We start from the raw sequence: 24,318 nt of genomic DNA, 5'->3' as shown, positions 1-24,318 counted from the left end.
AGCAACTCCAGTGTAGATTTGGCTTTGTGTTTTAGGTTATTGTCCTGCTGAAAGGTGAATTCATCTCCCAGTGTCTGTTGGAAAGCAGACTGAACCAGGTTTTCCTCTAGGATTGTTCCTGTGCTTAACTCCATTTTGCTTACTTATTTTTTATCCTGAAAAACTCCCTAGTCCTTAAAGATGACAAGCATACCCATAACATGATGCAGCTACCACTATGCTTAAACATATGGAAAGTGTTACTTCGTAATGTATTGTATTGGATTTGCCCCAAACACAACACTTTGTATTCAGGACAAAAATGTAGCTGCTTTGTCACATTTTCACAGTATTAATTTAGTGCCTTGTTGCTAACAGGCTGCATGTTTTAGAATATTTGTATTCTGTACAGCCTTCTTTCTTTCTTTTACTTTGTCAATGTTAGTGTTGCGGCGGGACTGCAACGTTGTACGAATTGAATCCCGCTAGAAAGGGACAAAAGACCCTCTGGTAACGTGGGTCGTATTTATATAACCCTTTAGGCTAGAGACCAGACCTCTGGTAACGTGGGTCGTATTTATATAACCCTTTAGGCTGGAGACCAGACCTCTGGTAACGTGGGTCGTGTTTATATAACCCTTTAGGCTGGAGACCAGACCTCTGGTAACGTGGGTCGTATTTATATAACCCTTTAGGCTGGAGACCAGACCTCTAACGTGGGTCGTATTTATATAACCCTTTAGGCTGGAGACCAGACCTCTGGTAACGTGGGTTGTATTTACATAACCCTTTAGGCTGGAGACCAGACCTCTGGTAACGTGGGTTGTATTTACATAACCCTTTAGGCTGGAGACCAGACCTCTGGTAACGTGGGTTGTATTTACATAACCCTTTAGGCTGGAGACCAGACCTCTGGTAACGTGGGTCGTATTTATATAACCCTTTAGGCTGGAGACCAGACCTCTGGTAACGTGGGTCGTATTTATATAACCCTTTAGGCTGGAGACCAGACCTCTGGTAACGTGGGTTGTATTTACATAACCCTTTAGGCTGGAGACCAGACCTCTGGTAACGTGGGTTGTATTTACATAACCCCTTAGGCTGGAGACCAGACCTCTGGTAACGTGGGTCGTATTTATATAACCCTTTAGGCTGGAGACCAGACCTCTGGTAACGTGGGTCGTATTTATATAACCCTTTAGGCTGGAGACCAGACCTCTGGTAACGTGGGTCGTATTTACATAACCCTTTAGGCTGGAGACCAGACCTCTTGTAACGTGGGTCGTATTTATATAACCCTTTAGGCTGGAGACCAGACCTCTGGTAACGTGGGTTGTGTTTATATAACCATTTAGGCTGGAGACCAGACCTCTGGTAACGTGGGTTGTATTTATATAACCCTTTAGGCTAGAGACAAGCCGTTTTCTTTGCTGTAAAGCTGCAAGCACGCCTGTCGTGAAGCAGTGCTCCATTGTCCCTCTCTGACACTCGGAGGCTGCATGACAGCGAACTTGTAAAAGTCGACTCAGACTGGTCTGTGCTCTTGGTTATAACAGTTGAAAGGATACATTGTATCAACATTGGATCAGTGAGCAAAGTCAGCAATGTAACAAATGTAGAAATCTTAACAACAGATGACACATCAGGGTTCTGCGAGAGGCTGTTGTTTAGCGCCTAGCGAGAGGCTGTTGTTTAGCGCCTAGCGAGAGGCTGTTGTTTAGCGCCTAGCGAGAGGCTGTTGTTTAGCGCCTAGCGAGAGGCTGTTGTTTAGCGCCTAGCGAGAGGCTGTTGTTTAGCGCCTAGCGAGAGGCTGTTGTTTAGCGCCTAGCGAGAGGCCGTTGTTTAGCGCCTAGCGAGAGGCCGTTTTTTAGCGCCTAGCGAGAGGCTGTTGTTGTTTAGCGCCTAGCGAGAGGCTGTTGTTGTTTAGCGCCTAGCGAGAGGCTGTTGTTGTTTAGCGCCTAGCGAGAGGCCGTTGTTGTTTGGCGCCTAGCGAGAGGCCGCTGTTGTTTGGCGCCTAGCGAGAGGCCGCTGTTGTTTGGCGCCTAGCGAGAGGCCGCTGTTGTTTGGCGCCTAGCGAGAGGCCGCTGTTGTTTGGCGCCTAGCGAGAGGCCGCTGTTGTTTGGCGCCTAGCGAGAGGCCGCTGTTGTTTGGCGCCCTAGCGAGAGGCCGCTGTTGTTTGGCGCCCTAGCGAGAGGCCGCTGTTGTTTGGCGCCCTAGCGAGAGGCCGCTGTTGTTTGGCGCCCTAGCGAGAGGCCGCTGTTGTTTGGCGCCCTAGCGAGAGGCCGCTGTTGTTTGGCGCCCTAGCGAGAGGCCGCTGTTGTTTGGCGCCCTAGCGAGAGGCCGCTGTTGTTTGGCGCCCTAGCGAGAGGCCGCTGTTGTTTGGCGCCCTAGCGAGAGGCCGCTGTTGTTTGGCGCCCTAGCGAGAGGCCGCTGTTGTTTGGCGCCCTAGCGAGAGGCCGCTGTTGTTTGGCGCCCTAGCGAGAGGCCGCTGTTGTTTGGCGCCCTAGCGAGAGGCCGCTGTTGTTTGGCGCCCTAGCGAGAGGCCGCTGTTGTTTGGCGCCCTAGCGAGAGGCCGCTGTTGTTTGGCGCCCTAGCGAGAGGCCGCTGTTGTTTGGCGCCCTAGCGAGAGGCCGCTGTTGTTTGGCGCCCTAGCGAGAGGCCGCTGTTGTTTGGCGCCCTAGCGAGAGGCCGCTGTTGTTTGGCGCCCTAGCGAGAGGCCGCTGTTGTTTGGGCGCCCTAGCGAGAGGCCGCTGTTGTTTGGCGCCCTAGCGAGAGGGCCGCTGTTGTTTGGCGCCCTAGCGAGAGGCCGCTGTTGTTTGGCGCCCTAGCGAGAGGCCGCTGTTGTTTGGCGCCCTAGCGAGAGGCCGCTGTTGTTTGGCGCCCTAGCGAGAGGCCGCTGTTGTTTGGCGCCCTAGCGAGAGGCCGCTGTTGTTTGGCGCCCAGCGAGAGGCCGCTGTTGTTTGGCGCCCAGCGAGAGGCCGCTGTTGTTTGGCGCCCAGCGAGAGGCCGTCCTATCAATAGATCGCTTGAAGATGCATGTCGTTCATTCTAGGGTCGAAGTACTGTCCTATGTAACGTAGTTCTGTTGTTCTGGGTCGAAGGTCTGTAGTTATGTTGTACAGGGTAGAAGTACTGTCCTATGTAATGTAGGGGAATGTGTGTGTGTGTTAGTGTTTACGTGTGTGTGTTTACGTGTGTGTGTGTTTACGTGTGTGTGTGTTTACGTGTGTGTGTGTTTACGTGTGTGTGTGTGTGTGTCTGTGTTTTCTTGCTGGTCATCAGAAGTGATCTGATTTCTCAGCTCCACAACCATCTCAAAACACGTGGGTGGTTTGTAGCTGTGGGGGATTGGAGACGAGGTGGGTGGTTTGTAGCTGTGGGGGATTGGAGACGAGGTGGGTGGTTTGTAGCTGTGGGGGATTGGAGACGAGGTGGGTGGTTTGTAGCTGTGGGGGATTGGAGACGAGGTGGGTGGTTTGTAGCTGTGGGGGATTGGAGACGAGGTGGGTGGTTTGTAGCTGTGGGGGATTGGAGACGAGGTGGGTGGTTTGTAGCTGTGGGGGATTGGAGAAGAGGTGGGTGGTTTGTGGCTGTGGGGGATTGGAGACGAGGTGGGTGGTTTGTAGCTGTGGGGGATTGGAGACGAGGTGGGTGGTTTGTAGCTGTGGGGATTGGAGACGAGGTGGGTGGTTTGTAGCTGTGAGGGATTGGAGACGAGGTGGGTGGTTTGTAGCTGTGGGGGATTGGAGACGAGGTGGGTGGTTTGTAGCTGTGGGGGATTGGAGACGAGGTGGGTGGTTTGTAGCTGTGGGGGATTGGAGACGAGGTGGGTGGTTTGTAGCTGTGGGGGATTGGAGACGAGGTGTGTTTGTGTTGCAACGCAGTTTGGCAGTTGAAATGCTTTTCCAGGAGAGGAGCCATTTTGTTCAGAATGAAGGATATTTAATCTCTGGTGTCTCACCTTCTCCTCTCCTCTCCAGAATGAAGGATATTTAATCTCTGGTGTCTCACCTTCTCCTCTCCTCTCCAGAATGAAGGATATTTAATCTCTGGTGTCTCACCTTCTCCTCTCCTCTCCAGAATGAAGGATATTTAATTTCTGGTGAAATTCTACCATAGAGCTGTGTGTTTTATTGGGTTTAGAGGTAGAGCTGTTTGTTTAAATAGAGTGACGTCAGACCCTGGGTATTTTAACATGCCATGACACACACACACACACCACCACCCTCCCTAACAAGCCCAACCCTCTGTGTGTGACAGCTGCTGTGTGTGGGGGCGTGAGGAGAGGATGGTGTGTGTGAGAAAGTGTTGGTGCCGTGTGTGGTGGTACAGTGTGTGTGTTGGTACAGTGTGTGTGTGTGTGTGATTGTGTGGTGGTACAGTGTGTGTGTGTGTGTGTGTGTGTGTGTGTGTGTGTGTGTGTGTTGGTACAGTGTGTGTGTGTGTGTGTGTTGGTACAGTGTGTGTGTGTCTTGTCCCCCTCTATTAATCTAAGGCAGTGTGTGTGTGTGTGTGTGTGTTGGTACTGTGTGTGTGTGTGTTGGTACAGCGTGTGTGTGTGTTGGTACTGTGTGTGTGTGTGTGTGTGTGTGTTGGTACAGCGTGTGTGTGTGTTGGTACTGTGTGTGTGTGTGTTGGTACAGCGTGTATCTTGTTCCCCTCCTATTAATCTAAGGCTGTGTGAGCGCTGACCAGTGGACGTGGTGCCATGGTAACAGAGTGACTCAGCCCGTTAAGCGTTCCCAGCTCCGCTCTTCTTCTGTGGCCCGTTAAGCGTTCCCAGCTCCGCTCTTCTTCTGTGGTGCGTTTTGTCCAAACAACATTTTCAAAGATTTTTACTGAGTTACATTTTCATATGAGGAAATCAGTCCATTTTAAATAAATTCATTTGGTCCTAAATCTATGAATTTCACATGACTGGGAATACAGATATGCATTTGTTGGTCACAGATACCTAAATAAAATGGGCCTCAGGACCTCGTCACTGTATTTCTGTTAGATTCAAATTTCCATCGATAAAATGTAATTGTGTTTTGTTGTCCGTGTCCCATGTTGCACTCTGTTCACAACGTTGACATCAACTAACCCGCTCGACCACACGATGCCATACACACGATCTGTTCTCGAAAACGGCGGAGGCTGGCATATGGTAGAGAAATGAACATTTAAATTATCTGACAACAGCTCTGGTGGACATTCCTGCAGTCAGCATGCCAATTGTACGCTCCCTCAAAACTTGAGATATCTGTGGCATTGTGTTGTGTGACAAAACTGCCAAAACATTTTTTAAAGTGGCCTTTTTATTGTCCTCAGCACAAGGTGCACCTGTGTAATGATCATGCTGTTTAATCAGCTTCTTGATAGGCCACACCTGTCAGGTGGATGGTTTATCTTGGCAATGGAGAAAACATTGTGCAAAACAACAAATTTGTGCAAAACATTTGAGAGAAATAAGCTTTTTGTTCATATGGAACATTTCTGGGAGCTTTAATTTCTCATGAAACACGGGACCAACACTTTACATGTTGTGTTTATATAGTTCTCATGAAACATGGGACCAACACTTTACATGTTGTGTTTATATAGTTCTCATGAAACACGGGACCAACACTTTACATGTTGTGTTTATATAGTTCTCATGAAACATGGGACCAACACTTTACATGTTGTGTTTATATAGTTCTCATGAAACATGGGACCAACACTTTACATGTTGTGTTTATATAGTTCTCATGAAACATGGGACCAACACTTTACATGTTGTGTTTATATAGTTCTCATGAAACATGGGACCAACACTTTACATGTTGTGTTTATATAGTTCTCATGAAACATGGGACCAACACTTTACATGTTGTGTTTATATAGTTCTCATGAAACATGGGACCAACACTTTACATGTTGTGTTTATATAGTTCTCATGAAACATGGGACCAACACTTTACATGTTGTGTTTATATAGTTCTCATGAAACATGGGACCAACACTTTACATGTTGTGTTTATATAGTTCTCATGAAACATGGGACCAACACTTTACATGTTGTGTTTATATAGTTCTCATCTCATGAAACATGGGACCAACACTTTACATGTTGTGTTTATATAGTTCTCATGAAACACGGGACCAACACTTTACATGTTGTGTTTATATAGTTCTCATGAAACATGGGACCAACACTTTACATGTTGTGTTTATATAGTTCTCATGAAACATGGGACCAACACTTTACATGTTGTGTTTATATAGTTCTCATGAAACATGGGACCAACACTTTACATGTTGTGTTTATATAGTTCTCATGAAACACGGGACCAACACTTTACATGTTGTGTTTATATAGTTCTCATGAAACATGGGACCAACACTTTACATGTTGTGTTTATATAGTTCTCATGAAACATGGGACCAACACTTTACATGTTGTGTTTATATAGTTCTCATGAAACATGGGACCAACACTTTACATGTTGTGTTTATATAGTTCTCATGAAACATGGGACCAACACTTTACATGTTGTGTTTATATAGTTCTCATGAAACACGGGACCAACACTTTACATGTTGTGTTTATATAGTTCTCATGAAACATGGGACCAACACTTTACATGTTGTGTTTATATAGTTCTCATGAAACACGGGACCAACACTTTACATGTTGTGTTTATATAGTTCTCATGAAACATGGGACCAACACTTTACATGTTGTGTTTATATAGTTCTCATGAAACACGGGACCAACACTTACATGTTGTGTTTATATAGTTCTCATGAAACACGGGACCAACACTTTACATGTTGTGTTTATATAGTTCTCATGAAACACGGGACCAACACTTTACATGTTGTGTTTATATAGTTCTCATGAACCATGGGACCAACACTTTACATGTTGTGTTTATATAGTTCTCATGAAACATGGGACCAACACTTTACATGTTGTGTTTATATAGTTCTCATGAAACACGGGACCAACACTTTACATGTTGTGTTTATATAGTTCTCATGAAACATGGGACCAACACTTTACATGTTGTGTTTATATAGTTCTCATGAAACATGGGACCAACACTTTACATGTTGTGTTTATATAGTTCTCATGAAACATGGGACCAACACTTTACATGTTGTGTTTATATAGTTCTCATGAAACATGGGACCAACACTTTACATGTTGTGTTTATATAGTTCTCATGAAACACGGGACCAACACTTTACATGTTGTGTTTATATAGTTCTCATGAAACATGGGACCAACACTTTACATGTTGTGTTTATATAGTTCTCATGAAACATGGGACCAACACTTTACATGTTGTGTTTATATAGTTCTCATGAAACATGGGACCAACACTTTACATGTTGTGTTTATATAGTTCTCATGAAACATGGGACCAACACTTTACATGTTGTGTTTATATAGTTCTCATGAAACATGGGACCAACACTTTACATGTTGTGTTTATATAGTTCTCATGAAACATGGGACCAACACTTTACATGTTGTGTTTATATAGTTCTCATGAAACATGGGACCAACACTTTACATGTTGTGTTTATATAGTTCTCATGAAACATGGGACCAACACTTTACATGTTGTGTTTATATAGTTCTCATGAAACATGGGACCAACACTTTACATGTTGTGTTTATATAGTTCTCATGAAACATGGGACCAACACTTTACATGTTGTGTTTATATAGTTCTCATGAAACACGGGACCAACACTTTACATGTTGTGTTTATATAGTTCTCATGAAACATGGGACCAACACTTTACATGTTGTGTTTATATAGTTCTCATGAAACATGGGACCAACACTTTACATGTTGTGTTTATATAGTTCTCATGAAACATGGGACCAACACTTACATGTTGTGTTTATATAGTTCTCATGAAACATGGGACCAACACTTTACATGTTGTGTTTATATAGTTCTCATGAAACATGGGACCAACACTTTACATGTTGTGTTTATATAGTTCTCATGAAACATGGGACCAACACTTTACATGTTGTGTTTATATAGTTCTCATGAAACATGGGACCAACACTTTACATGTTGTGTTTATATAGTTCTCATGAAACATGGGACCAACACTTTACATGTTGTGTTTATATAGTTCTCATGAAACACGGGACCAACACTTTACATGTTGTGTTTATATAGTTCTCATGAAACATGGGACCAACACTTTACATGTTGTGTTTATATAGTTCTCATGAAACACGGGACCAACACTTTACATGTTGTGTTTATATAGTTCTCATGAAACACGGGACCAACACTTTACATGTTGTGTTTATATAGTTCTCATGAAACATGGGACCAACACTTTACATGTTGTGTTTATATAGTTCTCATGAAACACGGGACCAACACTTTACATGTTGTGTTTATATAGTTCTCATGAAACACGGGACCAACACTTTACATGTTGTGTTTATATAGTTCTCATGAAACATGGGACCAACACTTTACATGTTGTGTTTATATAGTTCTCATGAAACATGGGACCAACACTTTACATGTTGTGTTTATATAGTTCTCATGAAACATGGGACCAACACTTTACATGTTGTGTTTATATAGTTCTCATGAAACATGGGACCAACACTTTACATGTTGTGTTTATATAGTTCTCATGAAACATGGGACCAACACTTTACATGTTGTGTTTATATAGTTCTCATGAAACATGGGACCAACACTTTACATGTTGTGTTTATATAGTTCTCATGAAACATGGGACCAACACTTTACATGTTGTGTTTATATAGTTCTCATGAAACACGGGACCAACACTTTACATGTTGTGTTTATATAGTTCTCATGAAACATGGGACCAACACTTTACATGTTGTGTTTATATAGTTCTCATGAAACATGGGACCAACACTTTACATGTTGTGTTTATATAGTTCTCATGAAACATGGGACCAACACTTTACATGTTGTGTTTATATAGTTCTCATGAAACATGGGACCAACACTTTACATGTTGTGTTTATATAGTTCTCATGAAACATGGGACCAACACTTTACATGTTGTGTTTATATAGTTCTCATGAAACATGGGACCAACACTTTACATGTTGTGTTTATATAGTTCTCATGAAACATGGGACCAACACTTTACATGTTGTGTTTATATAGTTCTCATGAAACATGGGACCAACACTTTACATGTTGTGTTTATATAGTTCTCATGAAACATGGGACCAACACTTTACATGTTGTGTTTATATAGTTCTCATGAAACACGGGACCAACACTTTACATGTTGTGTTTATATAGTTCTCATGAAACATGGGACCAACACTTTACATGTTGTGTTTATATAGTTCTCATGAAACATGGGACCAACACTTTACATGTTGTGTTTATATAGTTCTCATGAAACATGGGACCAACACTTTACATGTTGTGTTTATATAGTTCTCATGAAACACGGGACCAACACTTTACATGTTGTGTTTATATAGTTCTCATGAAACACGGGACCAACACTTTACATGTTGTGTTTATATAGTTCTCATGAAACATGGGACCAACACTTTACAGGTTGTGTTTATATAGTTCTCATGAAACATGGGACCAACACTTTACATGTTGTGTTTATATAGTTCTCATGAAACATGGGACCAACACTTTACATGTTGTGTTTATATAGTTCTCATGAAACACGGGACCAACACTTTACATGTTGTGTTTATATAGTTCTCATGAAACACGGGACCAACACTTTACATGTTGTGTTTATATAGTTCTCATGAAACACGGGACCAACACTTTACATGTTGTGTTTATATAGTTCTCATGAAACACGGGACCAACACTTTACATGTTGTGTTTATATAGTTCTCATGAAACATGGGACCAACACTTTACATGTTGTGTTTATATAGTTCTCATGAAACACGGGACCAACACTTTACATGTTGTGTTTATATAGTTCTCATGAAACACGGGACCAACACTTTACATGTTGTGTTTATATAGTTCTCATGAAACATGGGACCAACACTTTACATGTTGTGTTTATATAGTTCTCATGAAACATGGGACCAACACTTTACATGTTGTGTTTATATAGTTCTCATGAAACACGGGACCAACACTTTACATGTTGTGTTTATATAGTTCTCATGAAACATGGGACCAACACTTTACATGTTGTGTTTATATAGTTCTCATGAAACATGGGACCAACACTTTACATGTTGTGTTTATATAGTTCTCATGAAACATGGGACCAACACTTTACATGTTGTGTTTATATAGTTCTCATGAAACATGGGACCAACACTTTACATGTTGTGTTTATATAGTTCTCATGAAACACGGGACCAACACTTTACATGTTGTGTTTATATAGTTCTCATGAAACACGGGACCAACACTTTACATGTTGTGTTTATATAGTTCTCATGAAACACGGGACCAACACTTTACATGTTGTGTTTATATAGTTCTCATGAAACATGGGACCAACACTTTACATGTTGTGTTTATATAGTTCTCATGAAACATGGGACCAACACTTTACATGTTGTGTTTATATAGTTCTCATGAAACATGGGACCAACACTTTACATGTTGTGTTTATATAGTTCTCATGAAACATGGGACCAACACTTTACATGTTGTGTTTATATAGTTCTCATGAAACATGGGACCAACACTTTACATGTTGTGTTTATATAGTTCTCATGAAACACTGGGACCAACACTTTACATGTTGTGTTTATATAGTTCTCATGAAACACGGGACCAACACTTTACATGTTGTGTTTATATAGTTCTCATGAAACACGGGACCAACACTTTACATGTTGTGTTTATATAGTTCTCATGAAACATGGGACCAACACTTTACATGTTGTGTTTATATAGTTCTCATGAAACATGGGACCAACACTTTACATGTTGTGTTTATATAGTTCTCATGAAACATGGGACCAACACTTTACATGTTGTGTTTATATAGTTCTCATGAAACATGGGACCAACACTTTACATGTTGTGTTTATATAGTTCTCATGAAACATGGGACCAACACTTTACATGTTGTGTTTATATAGTTCTCATGAAACATGGGACCAACACTTTACATGTTGTGTTTATATAGTTCTCATGAAACATGGGACCAACACTTTACATGTTGTGTTTATATAGTTCTCATGAAACACGGGACCAACACTTTACATGTTGTGTTTATATAGTTCTCATGAAACACGGGACCAACACTTTACATGTTGTGTTTATATAGTTCTCATGAAACACGGGACCAACACTTTACATGTTGTGTTTATATAGTTCTCATGAAACATGGGACCAACACTTTACATGTTGTGTTTATATAGTTCTCATGAAACATGGGACCAACACTTTACATGTTGTGTTTATATAGTTCTCATGAAACATGGGACCAACACTTTACATGTTGTGTTTATATAGTTCTCATGAAACACGGGACCAACACTTTACATGTTGTGTTTATATAGTTCTCATGAAACATGGGACCAACACTTTACATGTTGTGTTTATATAGTTCTCATGAAACATGGGACCAACACTTTACATGTTGTGTTTATATAGTTCTCATGAAACACGGGACCAACACTTTACATGTTGTGTTTATATAGTTCTCATGAAACACGGGACCAACACTTTACATGTTGTGTTTATATAGTTCTGTGTAATAAGAGTTTTTATATCGTTGACATGTTAAGCCCAGTAGGGTTCAAATATTTATATATTCTTAATTCCTTTATTTAGATTTGTGTGTATTAAGGTAGTTGTTGTGGAATTGTTAGATTACTTGTTAGATATTACTGCACTGTCGGAACTAGAAGCACAAGCATTTCACTACACTCGCATTAACATCTGCCAAACACGTGTACGTGATGAATAAAATTAGATTTATTTGGGAAAAGTCACGGGATGTTAGTTTTTTTCTTTCAATACGGCAACTATTTATTTAAAAAAAAAATCAATACATTTTGAATATTTTTTGCTACTTTTTTAAGTTAATACCTGTAGTCAACTTGTGCAATACGCCAGGAGGTAACGGTAGCGCCGGGAGGTAGCGGGAGCGCCGGGAGGTAGCGGGAGTGCCGGGAGGTAGCGGGAGTGCCGGGAGGTAGCGGGAGCGCCGGGAGGTAGCGGTAGCGCCGGGAGGTAGCGGTAGCGCCGGGAGGTAGCGGGAGCGCCGGGAGGTAGCGGGAGCGCCGGGAGGTAGCGGGAGCGCCGGGAGGTAGCGGGAGCGCCGGGAGGTAGCGGGAGCGCCGGGAGGCCGGGAGGTAGCGGGAGCGCCGGGAGGTAGCGGGAGCGCCGGGAGGTAGCGGTAGCGCCGGGAGGTAGCGGTAGCGCTGGGAGGCCGGGAGGTAGCGGGAGGTAGCGGGAGCGCCGGGAGGTAGCGGGAGGTAGCGGTAGCGCCGGGAGGTAGCGGGAGCGCCGGGAGGTAGCGGTAGCGCTGGGAGGCCGGGAGGTAGCGGTAGCGCCGGGAGGTGGTGCCTTAAGAGATGCGGTAGGAGATAGCGTTAGGAGGTACCTTAGGAGATAAAGCAGATTGTGTTCATCATTTCAACCTGTTACTTTATTTTACATTATTCAAAGAAAATAGTTTTTTGAAGTTGTGGCTATTTCCAAATCCTTTTCCATCCTGTGGCTATTTCCAAATACCCTGGTATACGACCCGGTATACGGCCCAAGACTAACCGCCAGTAAAGACCTCCTCCGCTGAAGGAGAGACCGCTGCCATATGTTACCGTTTACACCAGTGGCGGTTGGTGCCGTTTAAGATTAGGGAGGATGTTTATTTTTTATTGTTTTTTAAATGAGCACGGTCTTATTTCTATTACGGCATATTGGATGACTGTCATTCATATTCACCCAGCTCAATGTAACAGTGATGGGTTTAGGATACTGTCCTTCATATTCACCCAGCTCAATGTAACAGTGATGGGTTTACATGATACTCTAATTGCCTCCTATACCCATCATCAGGTTGCTATAACCTAGCGTACGAATGAAACGTTTTATAACGTCGGTGCACACAGGTTCTGTTCTAGGGGTGTTATCATTAGTCCAGACTCTCTCCTCCATCTAGCTGTTCTAGGGGTGTTATCATTAGTCCAGACTCTCTCCTCCATCTAGCTGTTCTAGGGGTGTTATCATTAGTCCAGACTCTCTCCTCCATCTAGCTGTTCTAGGGGTGTTATCATTAGTCCAGACTCTCTCCTCCATCTAGCTGTTCTAGGGGTGTTATCATTAGTCCAGACTCTCTCCTCCATCTAGCTGTTCTAGGGGGGTGTTATCATTAGTCCAGACACTCTCCTCCATCTAGCTGTTCTAGGGGTGTTATCATTAGTCCAGACTCTCTCCTCCATCAAGCTGTTCTAGGGGTGTTATCATTAGTCCAGACTCTCTCCTCCATCTAGCTGTTCTAGGGGGGTGTTATCATTAGTCCAGACTCTCTCTCCTCCATCTAGCTGTTCTAGGGGGGTGTTATCATTAGTCCAGACACTCTCCTCCATATAGCTGTTCTAGGGGGGTGTTATCATTAGTCCAGACTCTCTCCTCCATCTAGCTGTTCTATGGGGGTGTTATCATTAGTCCAGACTCTCTCCTCCATCTAGCTGTTCTAGGGGTGTTATCATTAGTCCAGACTCTCTCCTCCATCTAGCTGTTCTAGGGGTGTTATCATTAGTCCAGACTCTCTCCTCCATCTAGCTGTTCTAGGGGTGTTATCATTAGTCCAGACTCTCTCCTCCATCTAGCTGTTCTAGGGGTGTTATCATTAGTCCAGACACTCTCCTCCATCTAGCTGTTCTAGGGGGGTGTTATCATTAGTCCAGACTCTCTCCTCCATCTAGCTGTTCTAGGGGTGTTATCATTAGTCCAGACTCTCCTCCATCTAGCTGTTCTAGGGGGGTGTTATCATTAGTCCAGACTCTCTCCTCCATCTAGCTGTTCTAGGGGGTGGTGATCATTAGTCTAAACAGTTGCAAGCGAGAGTTTCAAATCTTCATACCATAACCGCTAACCGCTGCACGCAGCCAACATTGTTATCAATGTCACCCTATTAGCTAACATCATAGCTCCTAGAACTAACGAGTTAGTAAAATAATAGAACGGAATATAGCTCTCTGTAGATTCTCAATTTGAATAAATGAATTTGTTCAAAACTATTTAACTATTGTCTGTCTCTCTGTCTCTCTCTCTCTGTGTGTAAATACTAAACACACACTCCTCACCATATTTTATGCAGTGCTAGCTAGCGGTAGCTTATTGCATTCAGTACTAGATGTATTCTCTGATCCTTTGATTGGGTTGACAACACGTCAGTTAATGCTGCAAGAGCTCTGATAGGTTGGAGGAACGTCCTCCGGAAGTTGTCATTATTACTGTGTAAGTCTATGGAAGGAGGGTGAGAACCATGAGCCTCCTAGGTTTTGTATTGAAGTCAATGTACCCAGAGGAGGATGGAAGCTAGCTGTCCTCCGGCTACACCATGGTGCTACCCTACAGAGTGCTGCTGAGGCTACTGTAGACCTTCACTGTAAAACGGTGTGTTTTAATCAGTTATTTGGTGACGTGAATATATTTACTCGTTTTTTTCTGAACTTACAAAATAGTGAAACTTTTTTTTGATACTCAGTGAATTTCAGAAAAAGAAAAAAAAGTTATCCTCTGAGGAGCCTCTACTGGTTTACACACCTACTCCGGCTCTCTCTCTCTCTGTGTGTGTGTGTGTGTGTGTGTGTGATTTGAGCAGGTCTGAATTTGTCTTTAGAAGCGTTAATAGACCCAGGTGGATGTGCTGGTTCTGGGGGCGGGGTGTGTGTGTGTGTGCGTGTGATTTGAGCAGGTCTGAATTTGTCTTTAGAAGCGTTAATAGACCCAGGTGGATGTTCTGGTTCTGGGAGTGGTGTGTTATTTAGAGAACTGGCTGTGTGTCATTTACATTGCTGGGTGTGTACAGATTTACAAAGCACAGAGGGGTGTGTGTGTGTTGGTTACTGTGTGTGTGTGTGTGTGTGTGTGTTGGTTAGTGTGTGTGTGTTGGTTAGTGTGTGTGTGTGTGTGTTGGTTAGTGTGTGTGCGTGTTGGTTAGTGTGTGTGTGTGTTGGTTACTGTGTGTGTGTGTGTGTGTGTGTGTTGGTTACTGTGTGTGTGTGTTGGTTACTGTGTGTGTGTGTGTGACAAGTTTACATTGCTAGGTGTGTACAGATTTACAAAGCACAGAGGTGTGTGTGTGTGTGTGTGTGTTACCTTGAGGATGATGTAGCTGTGTGTGTGTGTGTGTGTGTGTGTGTGTGTGTGTGTGTGTGTGTGTGTGTGTGTGTTACCTTGAGGATGATGTAGAGTGTGTGTGTGTGTGTGTGTGTGTGTGACAGGTTTAATACACTGATTTAGCTGCAGGGAGACTCTGGGAACACGTCTTCACATCACATCACACACACACACACACACTAACCCCGAGGCTGGCTGCAGTCGTCTTCAGGGGGTTCAAAAGGTCAAATAGTTGGTGACCTGTACGGTGTGAAATGGAACTGTGTTTGTTTTGTTCATAACCCACTGCCCCTGAGACACCCTCGGAGAGTGGCGGGGCTTTTACCCTCGGAGAGTGGCGGGGCTTTTACCCTCGGAGAGTGGCGGGGCTTTTACCCTCGGAGAGTGGCGGGGCTTTTACCCTCGGAGAGTCGCGGGGCTTTTACCCTCGGAGAGTCGCGGGGCTTTTACCCTCGGAGAGTCGCGGGGCTTTTACCCTCGGAGAGTGGCGGGGCTTTTACCCTCGGAGAGTGGCGGGGCTTTTACCCTCGGTTTTTGTTTTTGTTCCCTGTCCTTTTAGTGTTTTGATCTTGTCCATCGGCCTATGGGACGTATTCTGGATGGGTATGATGATGATGATGTCAGTCTGTATTGACTACTATGTGTGTCTGTGTGTCTCGTCTCAATAAAGCTTCAAAGTCTCCGTATCTCATCCCTCCAGGTGATGCCTTCCCAGCAGCCTCCAGTCCCTTCCTGCCGGGCTATTCCGGCCCCTCCCCCCTGACCTCTGACCCAGCCTACAGATCACCCAATCAGATGGCTCAGCTCTGGGCTTCACACGCTGCCGCCCACGAAGGTAACAGACTGTTTCAGACTGTCCTTCATGTTCGATCTGCTCGCTTCGCTACTGTCCTCTCTCTCGCTCTCCTCCTCCTGTCCTCTCTCTCGCTGTCCTCTCTCTCTCCTCGTCCCTCAGCTCTCGCTCTCCTCGTCCCTCAGCTCTCGCTCTCCTCCTCCTCTCTCTCGCTCTCCTCCTGTCCTCTCTCTCCTGTTCCACTTCTATCCCTCCTCCTGTCCCCCCTCTCTCTCTCTCTCTCTCTCCTCCTCCTGTCCTCTCTCTCTCTCTCTCCTGCTCTACTTCTATCCCTCCTCCTGTCCTCTCTCTCTCTCTTCTCCTCCTGTCCTCTCTCTCTCTCTCTCTCTCTCTCTCTCTCTCTCTCTCTCTCTCTCTCTCTCTCTCTCCTCCGCCTGTCCTCTCTCTCTCTCTCCTCCGCCTGTGCTCTCTCTCTCTCTCTCTCTCTCTCTCTCTCTCTCTCTCTCTCTCTCTCCTCCTCCTGTCCTCTCTCTCTCTCTCCTGCTCTACTTCTATCCCTCCTCCTGTCCTCTTTCCTGCCTGGAGGGAAGACAGGCACACCATTCTTTCTCTCTTCCTCCCCTCTCTCTCTCTCCTCCATCTCCTGTGGGAGAGGTTGGTTTAATTCCAGAGGTCGTTGCAGGAATGGGACGTCTGTATGAAACTACATGGGAAGTGCTGTTGGAATGCCGTGGCTTGGGGTCACTAGCGTAGCGGGACGCTTGAGACGTTCTATATTAGGATCCAGTCTGGGGCTAGAGGTCAGGATCCGGTCTGGGGCTAGAGGTCAGGATCCGGTCTGGGGCTAGAGGTCAGGATCCGGTCTGGGACTGGGATCCGGTCTGGGGCTAGAGGCCAGGATCCGGTCTGGGGCTAGAGGCCAGGATCCAGTCTGGGGCTAGAGGTCAGGATCCGGTCTGGGGCTAGAGGTCAGGATCCAGTCTGGGGCTAGAGGTCAGGATCCGGTCTGGGGCTAGAGGTCAGGATCCGGTCTGGGGCTAGAGGTCAGGATCCGGTCTGGGACTGGGATCCGGTCTGGGGCTAGAGGCCAGGATCCGGTCTGGGGCTAGAGGCCAGGATCCGGTCTGGGGCTAGAGGCCAGGATCCGGTCTGGGGCTAGAGGCCAGGATCCGGTCTGGGGCTAGAGGCCAGGATCCGGTCTGGGGCTAGAGGCCAGGATCCGGTCTGGGGCTAGAGGCCAGGATCCGGTCTGGGGCTAGAGGCCAGGATCCGGTCTGGGGCTAGAGGCCAGGATCCGGTCTGGGGCTAGAGGCCAGGATCCGGTCTGAGTCAGAGTAGGTCAACCGTGTGTCTACAGGTCTACAGGTCAGAGGTCAGTAGTAGGGCTATCCATTCCTGGGGTTCCCGCCTCCCTAAGGAGTGCAGGTATTTGCTCTGTCCCAGCACCTACCCAGCTGATGTGTTGTTTGTTGCTCCTCCAGGTTACGCCCCTCTCCCAGGCGGTCTGTACCCCACCCCCTACCACCTCCCCCTGGGTAACCTGGACCCTCCTCCCCCCTCGCTGGGCTTGGCTCAGCATCACCACCTCTACAACACACCACACCAAGGTCAGTACACACTACCACTTCTAAACCACACTACGACTAGCCTCCAAAATATTCAGTCTCTTCAAACCACACTACGACTAGCCTCCAAAATATTCAGTCTCTTCTAAACCACACTACGACTAGCCTCCAAAATATTCAGTCTCTTCTAAACAACACTACGACTAGCCTCCAAAATATTCAGTCTCTTCAAACCACACTACGACTAGCCTCCAAAATATTCAGTCTCTTCAAACAACACTACGACTAGCCTCCAAAATATTCAGTCTCTTCAAACCACACTACGACTAGCCTCCAAAATATTCAGTCTCTTCAAACAACACTACGACTAGCCTCCAAAATATTCAGTCTCTTCAAACCACACTACGACTAGCCTCCAAAATATTCAGTCTCTTCAAACAACACTACGACTAGCCTCCAAAATATTCAGTGTCTTCTAAACAACACTACGACTAGCCTCCAAAATATTCAGTCTCTTCTAAACCACACTACGACTAGCCTCCAAAATATTCAGTCTCTTCAAACAACACTACGACTAGCCTCCAAAATATTCAGCCTCTTCTAAACCACACTACGACTAGCCTCCAAAATATTCAGTCTCTTCAAACAACACTACGACTAGCCTCCAAAATATTCAGTCTCTCCAAACCACACTACGACTAGCCCCCAAAATATTCAGTCTCTTCTAAACCACACTACGACTAGCCTCCAAAATATTCAGTCTCTTCAAACCACACTACGACTAGCCTCCAAAATATTCAGTCTCTTCTAAACCACACTACGACTAGCCTCCAAAATATTCAGTCTCTTCAAACAACACTACGACTAGCCTCCAAAATATTCAGTCTCTCCAAACCACACTACGACTAGCCTCCAAAATATTCAGTCTCTTCTAAACCACACTACGACTAGCCTCCAAAATATTCAGTCTCTTCTAAACCACACTACGACTAGCCTCCAAAATATTCAGTCTCTCCAAACCACACTACGACTAGCCTCCAAAATATTCAGTCTCTTCAAACAACACTACGACTAGCCTCCAAATATTCAGTCTCTTCAAACAACACTACGACTAGCCTCCAAAATATTCAGTCTCTTCTAAACCACACTACGACTAGCCTCCAAAATATTCAGTCTCTTCAAACCACACTACGACTAGCCTCCAAAATATTCAGTCTCTTCTAAACCACACTACGACTAGCCTCCAAAATATTCAGTCTCTTCAAACCACACTACGACTAGCCTCCAAAATATTCAGTCTCTTCTAAACCACACTACGACTAGCCTCCAAAATATTCAGTCTCTTCTAAACCACACTACGACTAGCCTCCAAAATATTCAGTCTCTTCTAAACCACACTACGACTAGCCACCAAAATATTCAGTCTCTTCTAAACCACACTACGACTAGCCCCCAAAATATTCAGTCTCTTCAAACAACACTACAACTAGCCTCCAAATATTCAGTCTCTCCAAACCGTACTGCCTTCAGATTGAAATACGGGTCTCTTCAAACCATACTGCCTTCAGATTGAAATACGGGTCTCTTCGAACTGTAGTGCCTTCAGATTGAAAAACGGTCTCATTTCAGTCTCTTCAAACCGTACTGCTTTTTTTTTTTATTTAACCAGGTAGGCCAGTTGAGAACAAGTTCTCATTTACAACTGAGACCTGGCCAAGATAAAGCAAAGCAGTGTGACACAGACAACAACACAGAGTTACACATGGAATAAACAAAACATACAGTCAATAATACAATATAAAAATCTATGTACAGTGTGTGCAAATGTAGAAGAGTAGGGAGGTAAGGCAATAAATAGGCCATAGAGGTGAAAATAATTACAATTTAGCAAATGAACACTGGAATGGTAGATGTGCAGATGATGATGTGCAAGTAGAGATACTGGGGTGCAAAAGAGCAAGAGGATAAATAACAATATGGGGATGAGGTAGTTGGATGGGCAATTTACAGATGGGCTATGTACAGGTACTAGAGGTCGACCGATTATGATTTTTCAACGCCGATACCGATTATTGGAGGGCCAAATAAATCCAGTGCCGATTTTTACTTACACATATGTTTTTTTACATTTATTTGTAATAATGACAATTACAACAATACTGAATGAACACTTATTTTAACTTAATATAATACATCAATAAAATCAATTTAGCCTCAAATAAATAATGAAACATGTTCAATTTGGTTTAAATAATGCAAAAACAAAGTGTTGGAGAAGAAAGTAAAAGTGCAATATGTGCCATGTGAGAAAGCTAACGTTTAAGTTCCTTGCTCAGAACATGAGAACATATGAAAGCTGGTGGTTCCTTTTAACATGAGTCTTCAATATTCCCAGGTAAGAAGTTTTAGGTTGTAGTTATTACAGGACTATTTCTCTCTATACCATTTGTATTTCATATACCTTTGACTATTGGATGTTCTTATAGGCACTTTAGTATTGCCAGTGTAACAGTATAGCTTCCGTCCCTCTCCTCGCTCCTACCTGGGCTCGAACCAGGAACACATCGACAACAGCCACCCTCAAAGCAGCGTTACCCATGTAGAGCAAGGGGAACAACTACTCCAAGTCTCAGAGCGAGTGACGTTTGAAACGCTATTAGCGCGCACCCGGCTAACTAGCTAGCAATTTCACATCGGTTACACCAGCCTAATCTCGGGGGTTGATAGGCTTGAAGTCATAAACAGCACAATGCTTGAAGCATAGCGAAGAGCTGCTGGCAAAACGCACGACAGTGCTGTTTGAATGAACGCTTACGAGCCTGCTGGTGCCTACCACCGCTCAGTCAGACTGCTCTATCAAATCATAGACTTATTTATAATATAATAAACACACAGAAATACGAGCCTTTGGCCATTTAAAATGGTCGAATCCGGAAACTATCATCTCGAAAACAAAACGTTTTTTCTTTCAGTGAAATACGGAACCGTTCCGTATTTTATCTAACGGGTGGCATCCCTAAATCTAAATATTCCTGTTACATTGCACAATCTTCAATGGTATGTCATAATTATGTAAAATTCTGTCAAATTAGTTCGCAACGAGCCAGGCAATGAACGCAAGAGCAGTGACACAATTTCATGTTAGCAGGTAATATTAACTAAATATGCAGGTTTAAAAATATATACTTGTGTATTGATTTTAAAGAAAGGCATTGATGTTTATGGTTAGGTACATTGGTGCAACGACAGTGCTTTTTTCGGCAAAAATACCGATTACCGATTGTTATGAAAACGTGAAATCGGCCCTAATTAATTGGCCATTCCGATTAATCGGTTGACCTCTAACAGGTACAGTGATCGGTAAGCTGCTCTGACAGCTGATGCTTAAAGTTAGAGATATGAGTCTCCAGATATTTTTGCAATTCGTTCCAGTCATTGGCAGCAGAGAGCTGGAAGAAAAGGAGGCCAAAGGAGGTGTTGGCTTTGGGGGGGATGACCAGTGAAATTTACCTTAAACACTCTACTCAGCAAATTGATGGATGTGGTGATGTGTCCTGATGGGTTTGGTGTTTTTGTGATGTTTGTGTTCCAGAGAGGTTCTTCCTGCCGGTGTCGTTACCCCAGCCGCCTCTTCAACCCTCCTCCGTCCCCCCCAGCCCCACCCCCCTCCTGAGTACCTCCTGGAAGGGGGTCAGGGACCGGGACAGACTCTACCGCGAGGAGAGGGAGAGAGAGGAGCCCCAGGAGGGGGTCAGGGACCGGGACAGACTCTACCGCGAGGAGTTGGAGAGAGAGGAGCCCCAGGAGGGGGTCAGAGACCGAGACAGACTCTACCGCGAGGAGAGGGAGAGAGAGGAGCCCCAGGAGGGGGTCAGAGACCGAGACAGACTCTACCGCGAGGAGAGGGAGAGAGAGGAGCCCCAGGAGGGGGTCAGAGACCGAGACAGACTCTACCGCGAGGAGAGGGAGAGAGAGGAACCCCAGGAGGGCGTCAGAGACCGAGACAGACTCTACCGCGAGGAGAGAGACAGAGGAGAGAGGGAGCGGTCGAGAGAGGAACCTCGTTCGTACAGTGTGGTAGATCTGACACAGCAGGATGGGAGGAGTGGAGAGAGAGAACGCCACAGAGAACGAGAGAGAGAAAGAGAGGCTTTCCTCCACCGCCCGTCTGCTCCTCGTCCCCTCCAGGGCTCCTCCTCTTCTGGACGTTACCCAGAGACTGAGGACGCACCCATTCGCTCCCCCAACCCTAACCCTAACCCCAACCCTAACCCTAACCCTAACCCCCACACACACACAGACAGGCTGAGAAAGACTGAATCTACCTACAGCGGTGGACTCCTCCCTGGCCCCACCTACACTGCACACCGGGAGCCTATCAGGGAACAGCGTGTGAGCGCGCCCACTTACGTGCCTTCCGTGGAGGTCTATGATGAGCGGGTCGGCCCGATCCAGATCGCCTCGCAGGCCAGGGACAAACACGACAAACTGAGAGAGAGAGAGAGGGAGAGAGAAAGAGAAAGAGAGAGGGAGATCTCCAGGTTTCCTGAAAAGACTCTATTGGACCGTCGCCCTTCTCTTCCTGGTGATTTGCCCAATCAGAGAGAGCGGGAGGAGGGCTCTGTGATCTGCTCCAACGGTTCGGCTCTGAAACGAGACGGTTACGTCAGCCAATCAGGGTTCAGCCCGGACCTCAGGGACACGCCAAAACATGCCGTCCGATTGGGCCTGGAGCGAGTGGGGGAAGGGCCTAAATGGAACCCCATCAGCCCATTGGCTAACTACGCCACCAGTCATATGGCAGCGCTGGCCTCCCAGCACGGACACTCTCAACACACACACACACACTCCGCACAGCAGACACGCACACACACTCAACCCTCACACCACAACCAACCGGAACTCAACAGACCCCCATCCAACCCCCACGCACCCCAAAACAGACACACAAATTCCCCCCACCCTTCGCCCCAACCCCAGAGAGGAGGAGAGGAGGAGAGGAGGCGTTACTTGGACACCTCAGCCCTGTACCCTCCAGTGGTGGGAAGGAGGAGAGGCAGCGGGGGAGGAGGGACTGATGAGGGAACAGAAGGAGGAGAAGTGTCAGCCATGCAGAGTCTAATCAAATACAGCGGGACTTTCCCACCTGAACGCCGTCTGTCCTCTAGGCAGAACACGGACAACCAAGCCTCGTTCGGAGGCCTGGCGTTCATGAGACTGGAAGGAGGAGGAGGGGGAGGGGGAGGAGGAGGAGGAGCGGGGGGGAGGCTGATGAAGAGAGAGGTGGAACGTCCCGACGGCGAGGGGGCGGGGTCAGGCGAGGGTGGGGGAGAGGTCCGTCACCCTCCTGTAGGGATAGCTGTGGCCGTGGCCAGACAGAGGGACAGTAGCAATACAGACTCGCAGAGACCTCTAGTGCTGCACGCAGGGGTTAAAGGTGAGACTGGCTGTTTATTTCCATCTTTTATACCAAAGGGGATAACTGGGGTTTAGATATGGGGGGTGGGGGTATAGGGGGGGCTATATGGGGGGGACAAACAGTTTTCATGTTTTGACATTTTAAGACACTTCCTACAATTCTACACAGTTTGACATGACTTATTATGCCTCTCATGGGGGGGCTATATAGTGGGGGCACAACACAATGCCACAGATTTTCTCAAGGTTGTATTTTTTAAAATATTTTTAATGTTTCTTTTATATATATATATATATATATATATATATATATATATATATATATATATATATAAAATATTTTTAAAAATACAACCTTGAGAAAATCTGTGGCATTGTGTTGTGATAACTGCACATTTTAAAGTGGCCATTTATTGTCCTCAGCACAAGGTGCACCTGTGTAACGATCATGCTGTTTAATCACCTTCTAGATAGATCTAGATATATATATATCTCAAGAAGGTACTGCATTTATTCATTTTTTGTTACTTTTATCCCTTTTTCTCCACAATTTCGTGATATCCAATTGGTAGTTACAGTCTTGTCCCATCGCTGCAACTCCCGTACGGACTCGGGAGAGGCGAAGGTCGAGAGCTGTGCGTCCTCTGAAACACGACCCTGCCAAGCTACACTGCTTCTTGACACACTGCTCGCTTAACCCGGAAAACAACCAATGAGGAAACGCCATCCAACTGGTGAACGAAGTCAGCTTGCAGGCGCCCGGACCGCCACAGGAGTCGGTAGAGCGCGATGGGACAAAGAAATCCCGGCCGGCCGGCCAAACCCTCCCCTAACGTGGACGACTCTGGGCCAATTATGCACCGCCTCATTGGTCTCCCGGGTCACGGCCGGCCGCAACACAGCCTGGGATCGAACCCGGGGCTGTAGTGACGCTTCAAAAGCACTGCAGTGCAGTGCCTTAGACCGCTGCACAACTTGGTAGGCAGATGTCTCAAGTGTTGAGGCAGCGTGCAATTGGCATGCTGACTGCAGGAATTTGGCAGTACGTCCAACCGGCCTCACAACCACAGACCACGTACGTGTATGGCGTCGTGTGGGCGAGCGGTTTGATGATGTCAACGTTGTGAACAGAGTGCCCCATGGTGGGGTTATGGTGTGGACAGGCATGAGCTACGGACAACGAACACAATTGCATTTTATTGATGGCAATTTGAATGCACAGAGATACCGTGATGAGATCCTGAGGCCCATTGTCGTG

General features: G+C 45.5%; 1 protein-coding gene across 1 annotated transcript in view; it reads left to right on the top strand.

The window, feature by feature from the left end:
* tnrc18 (trinucleotide repeat containing 18) overlaps nucleotides 1-24,318 on the top strand; it is an 89,316-nt gene that overhangs the window by 13,382 nt on the left and 51,616 nt on the right. Inside the window, exons 2-5 of the mRNA XM_029747707.1 lie at nucleotides 15,985-16,119; nucleotides 17,559-17,684; nucleotides 21,235-21,500; nucleotides 21,606-23,079. Of these exons, the coding sequence (XP_029603567.1) occupies nucleotides 15,985-16,119; nucleotides 17,559-17,684; nucleotides 21,235-21,500; nucleotides 21,606-23,079 (2,001 nt within the window). The remainder of the gene's footprint in view (nucleotides 1-15,984; nucleotides 16,120-17,558; nucleotides 17,685-21,234; nucleotides 21,501-21,605; nucleotides 23,080-24,318) is intronic.

This window comes from Salmo trutta, unplaced genomic scaffold, assembly GCF_901001165.1.
Source record: "Salmo trutta unplaced genomic scaffold, fSalTru1.1, whole genome shotgun sequence".
NCBI lineage: Eukaryota > Metazoa > Chordata > Actinopteri > Salmoniformes > Salmonidae > Salmo > Salmo trutta.
The sequence above is the reverse complement of the archived record's forward strand: the minus strand, read 5'-3'. Positions and strand labels throughout refer to the sequence as shown.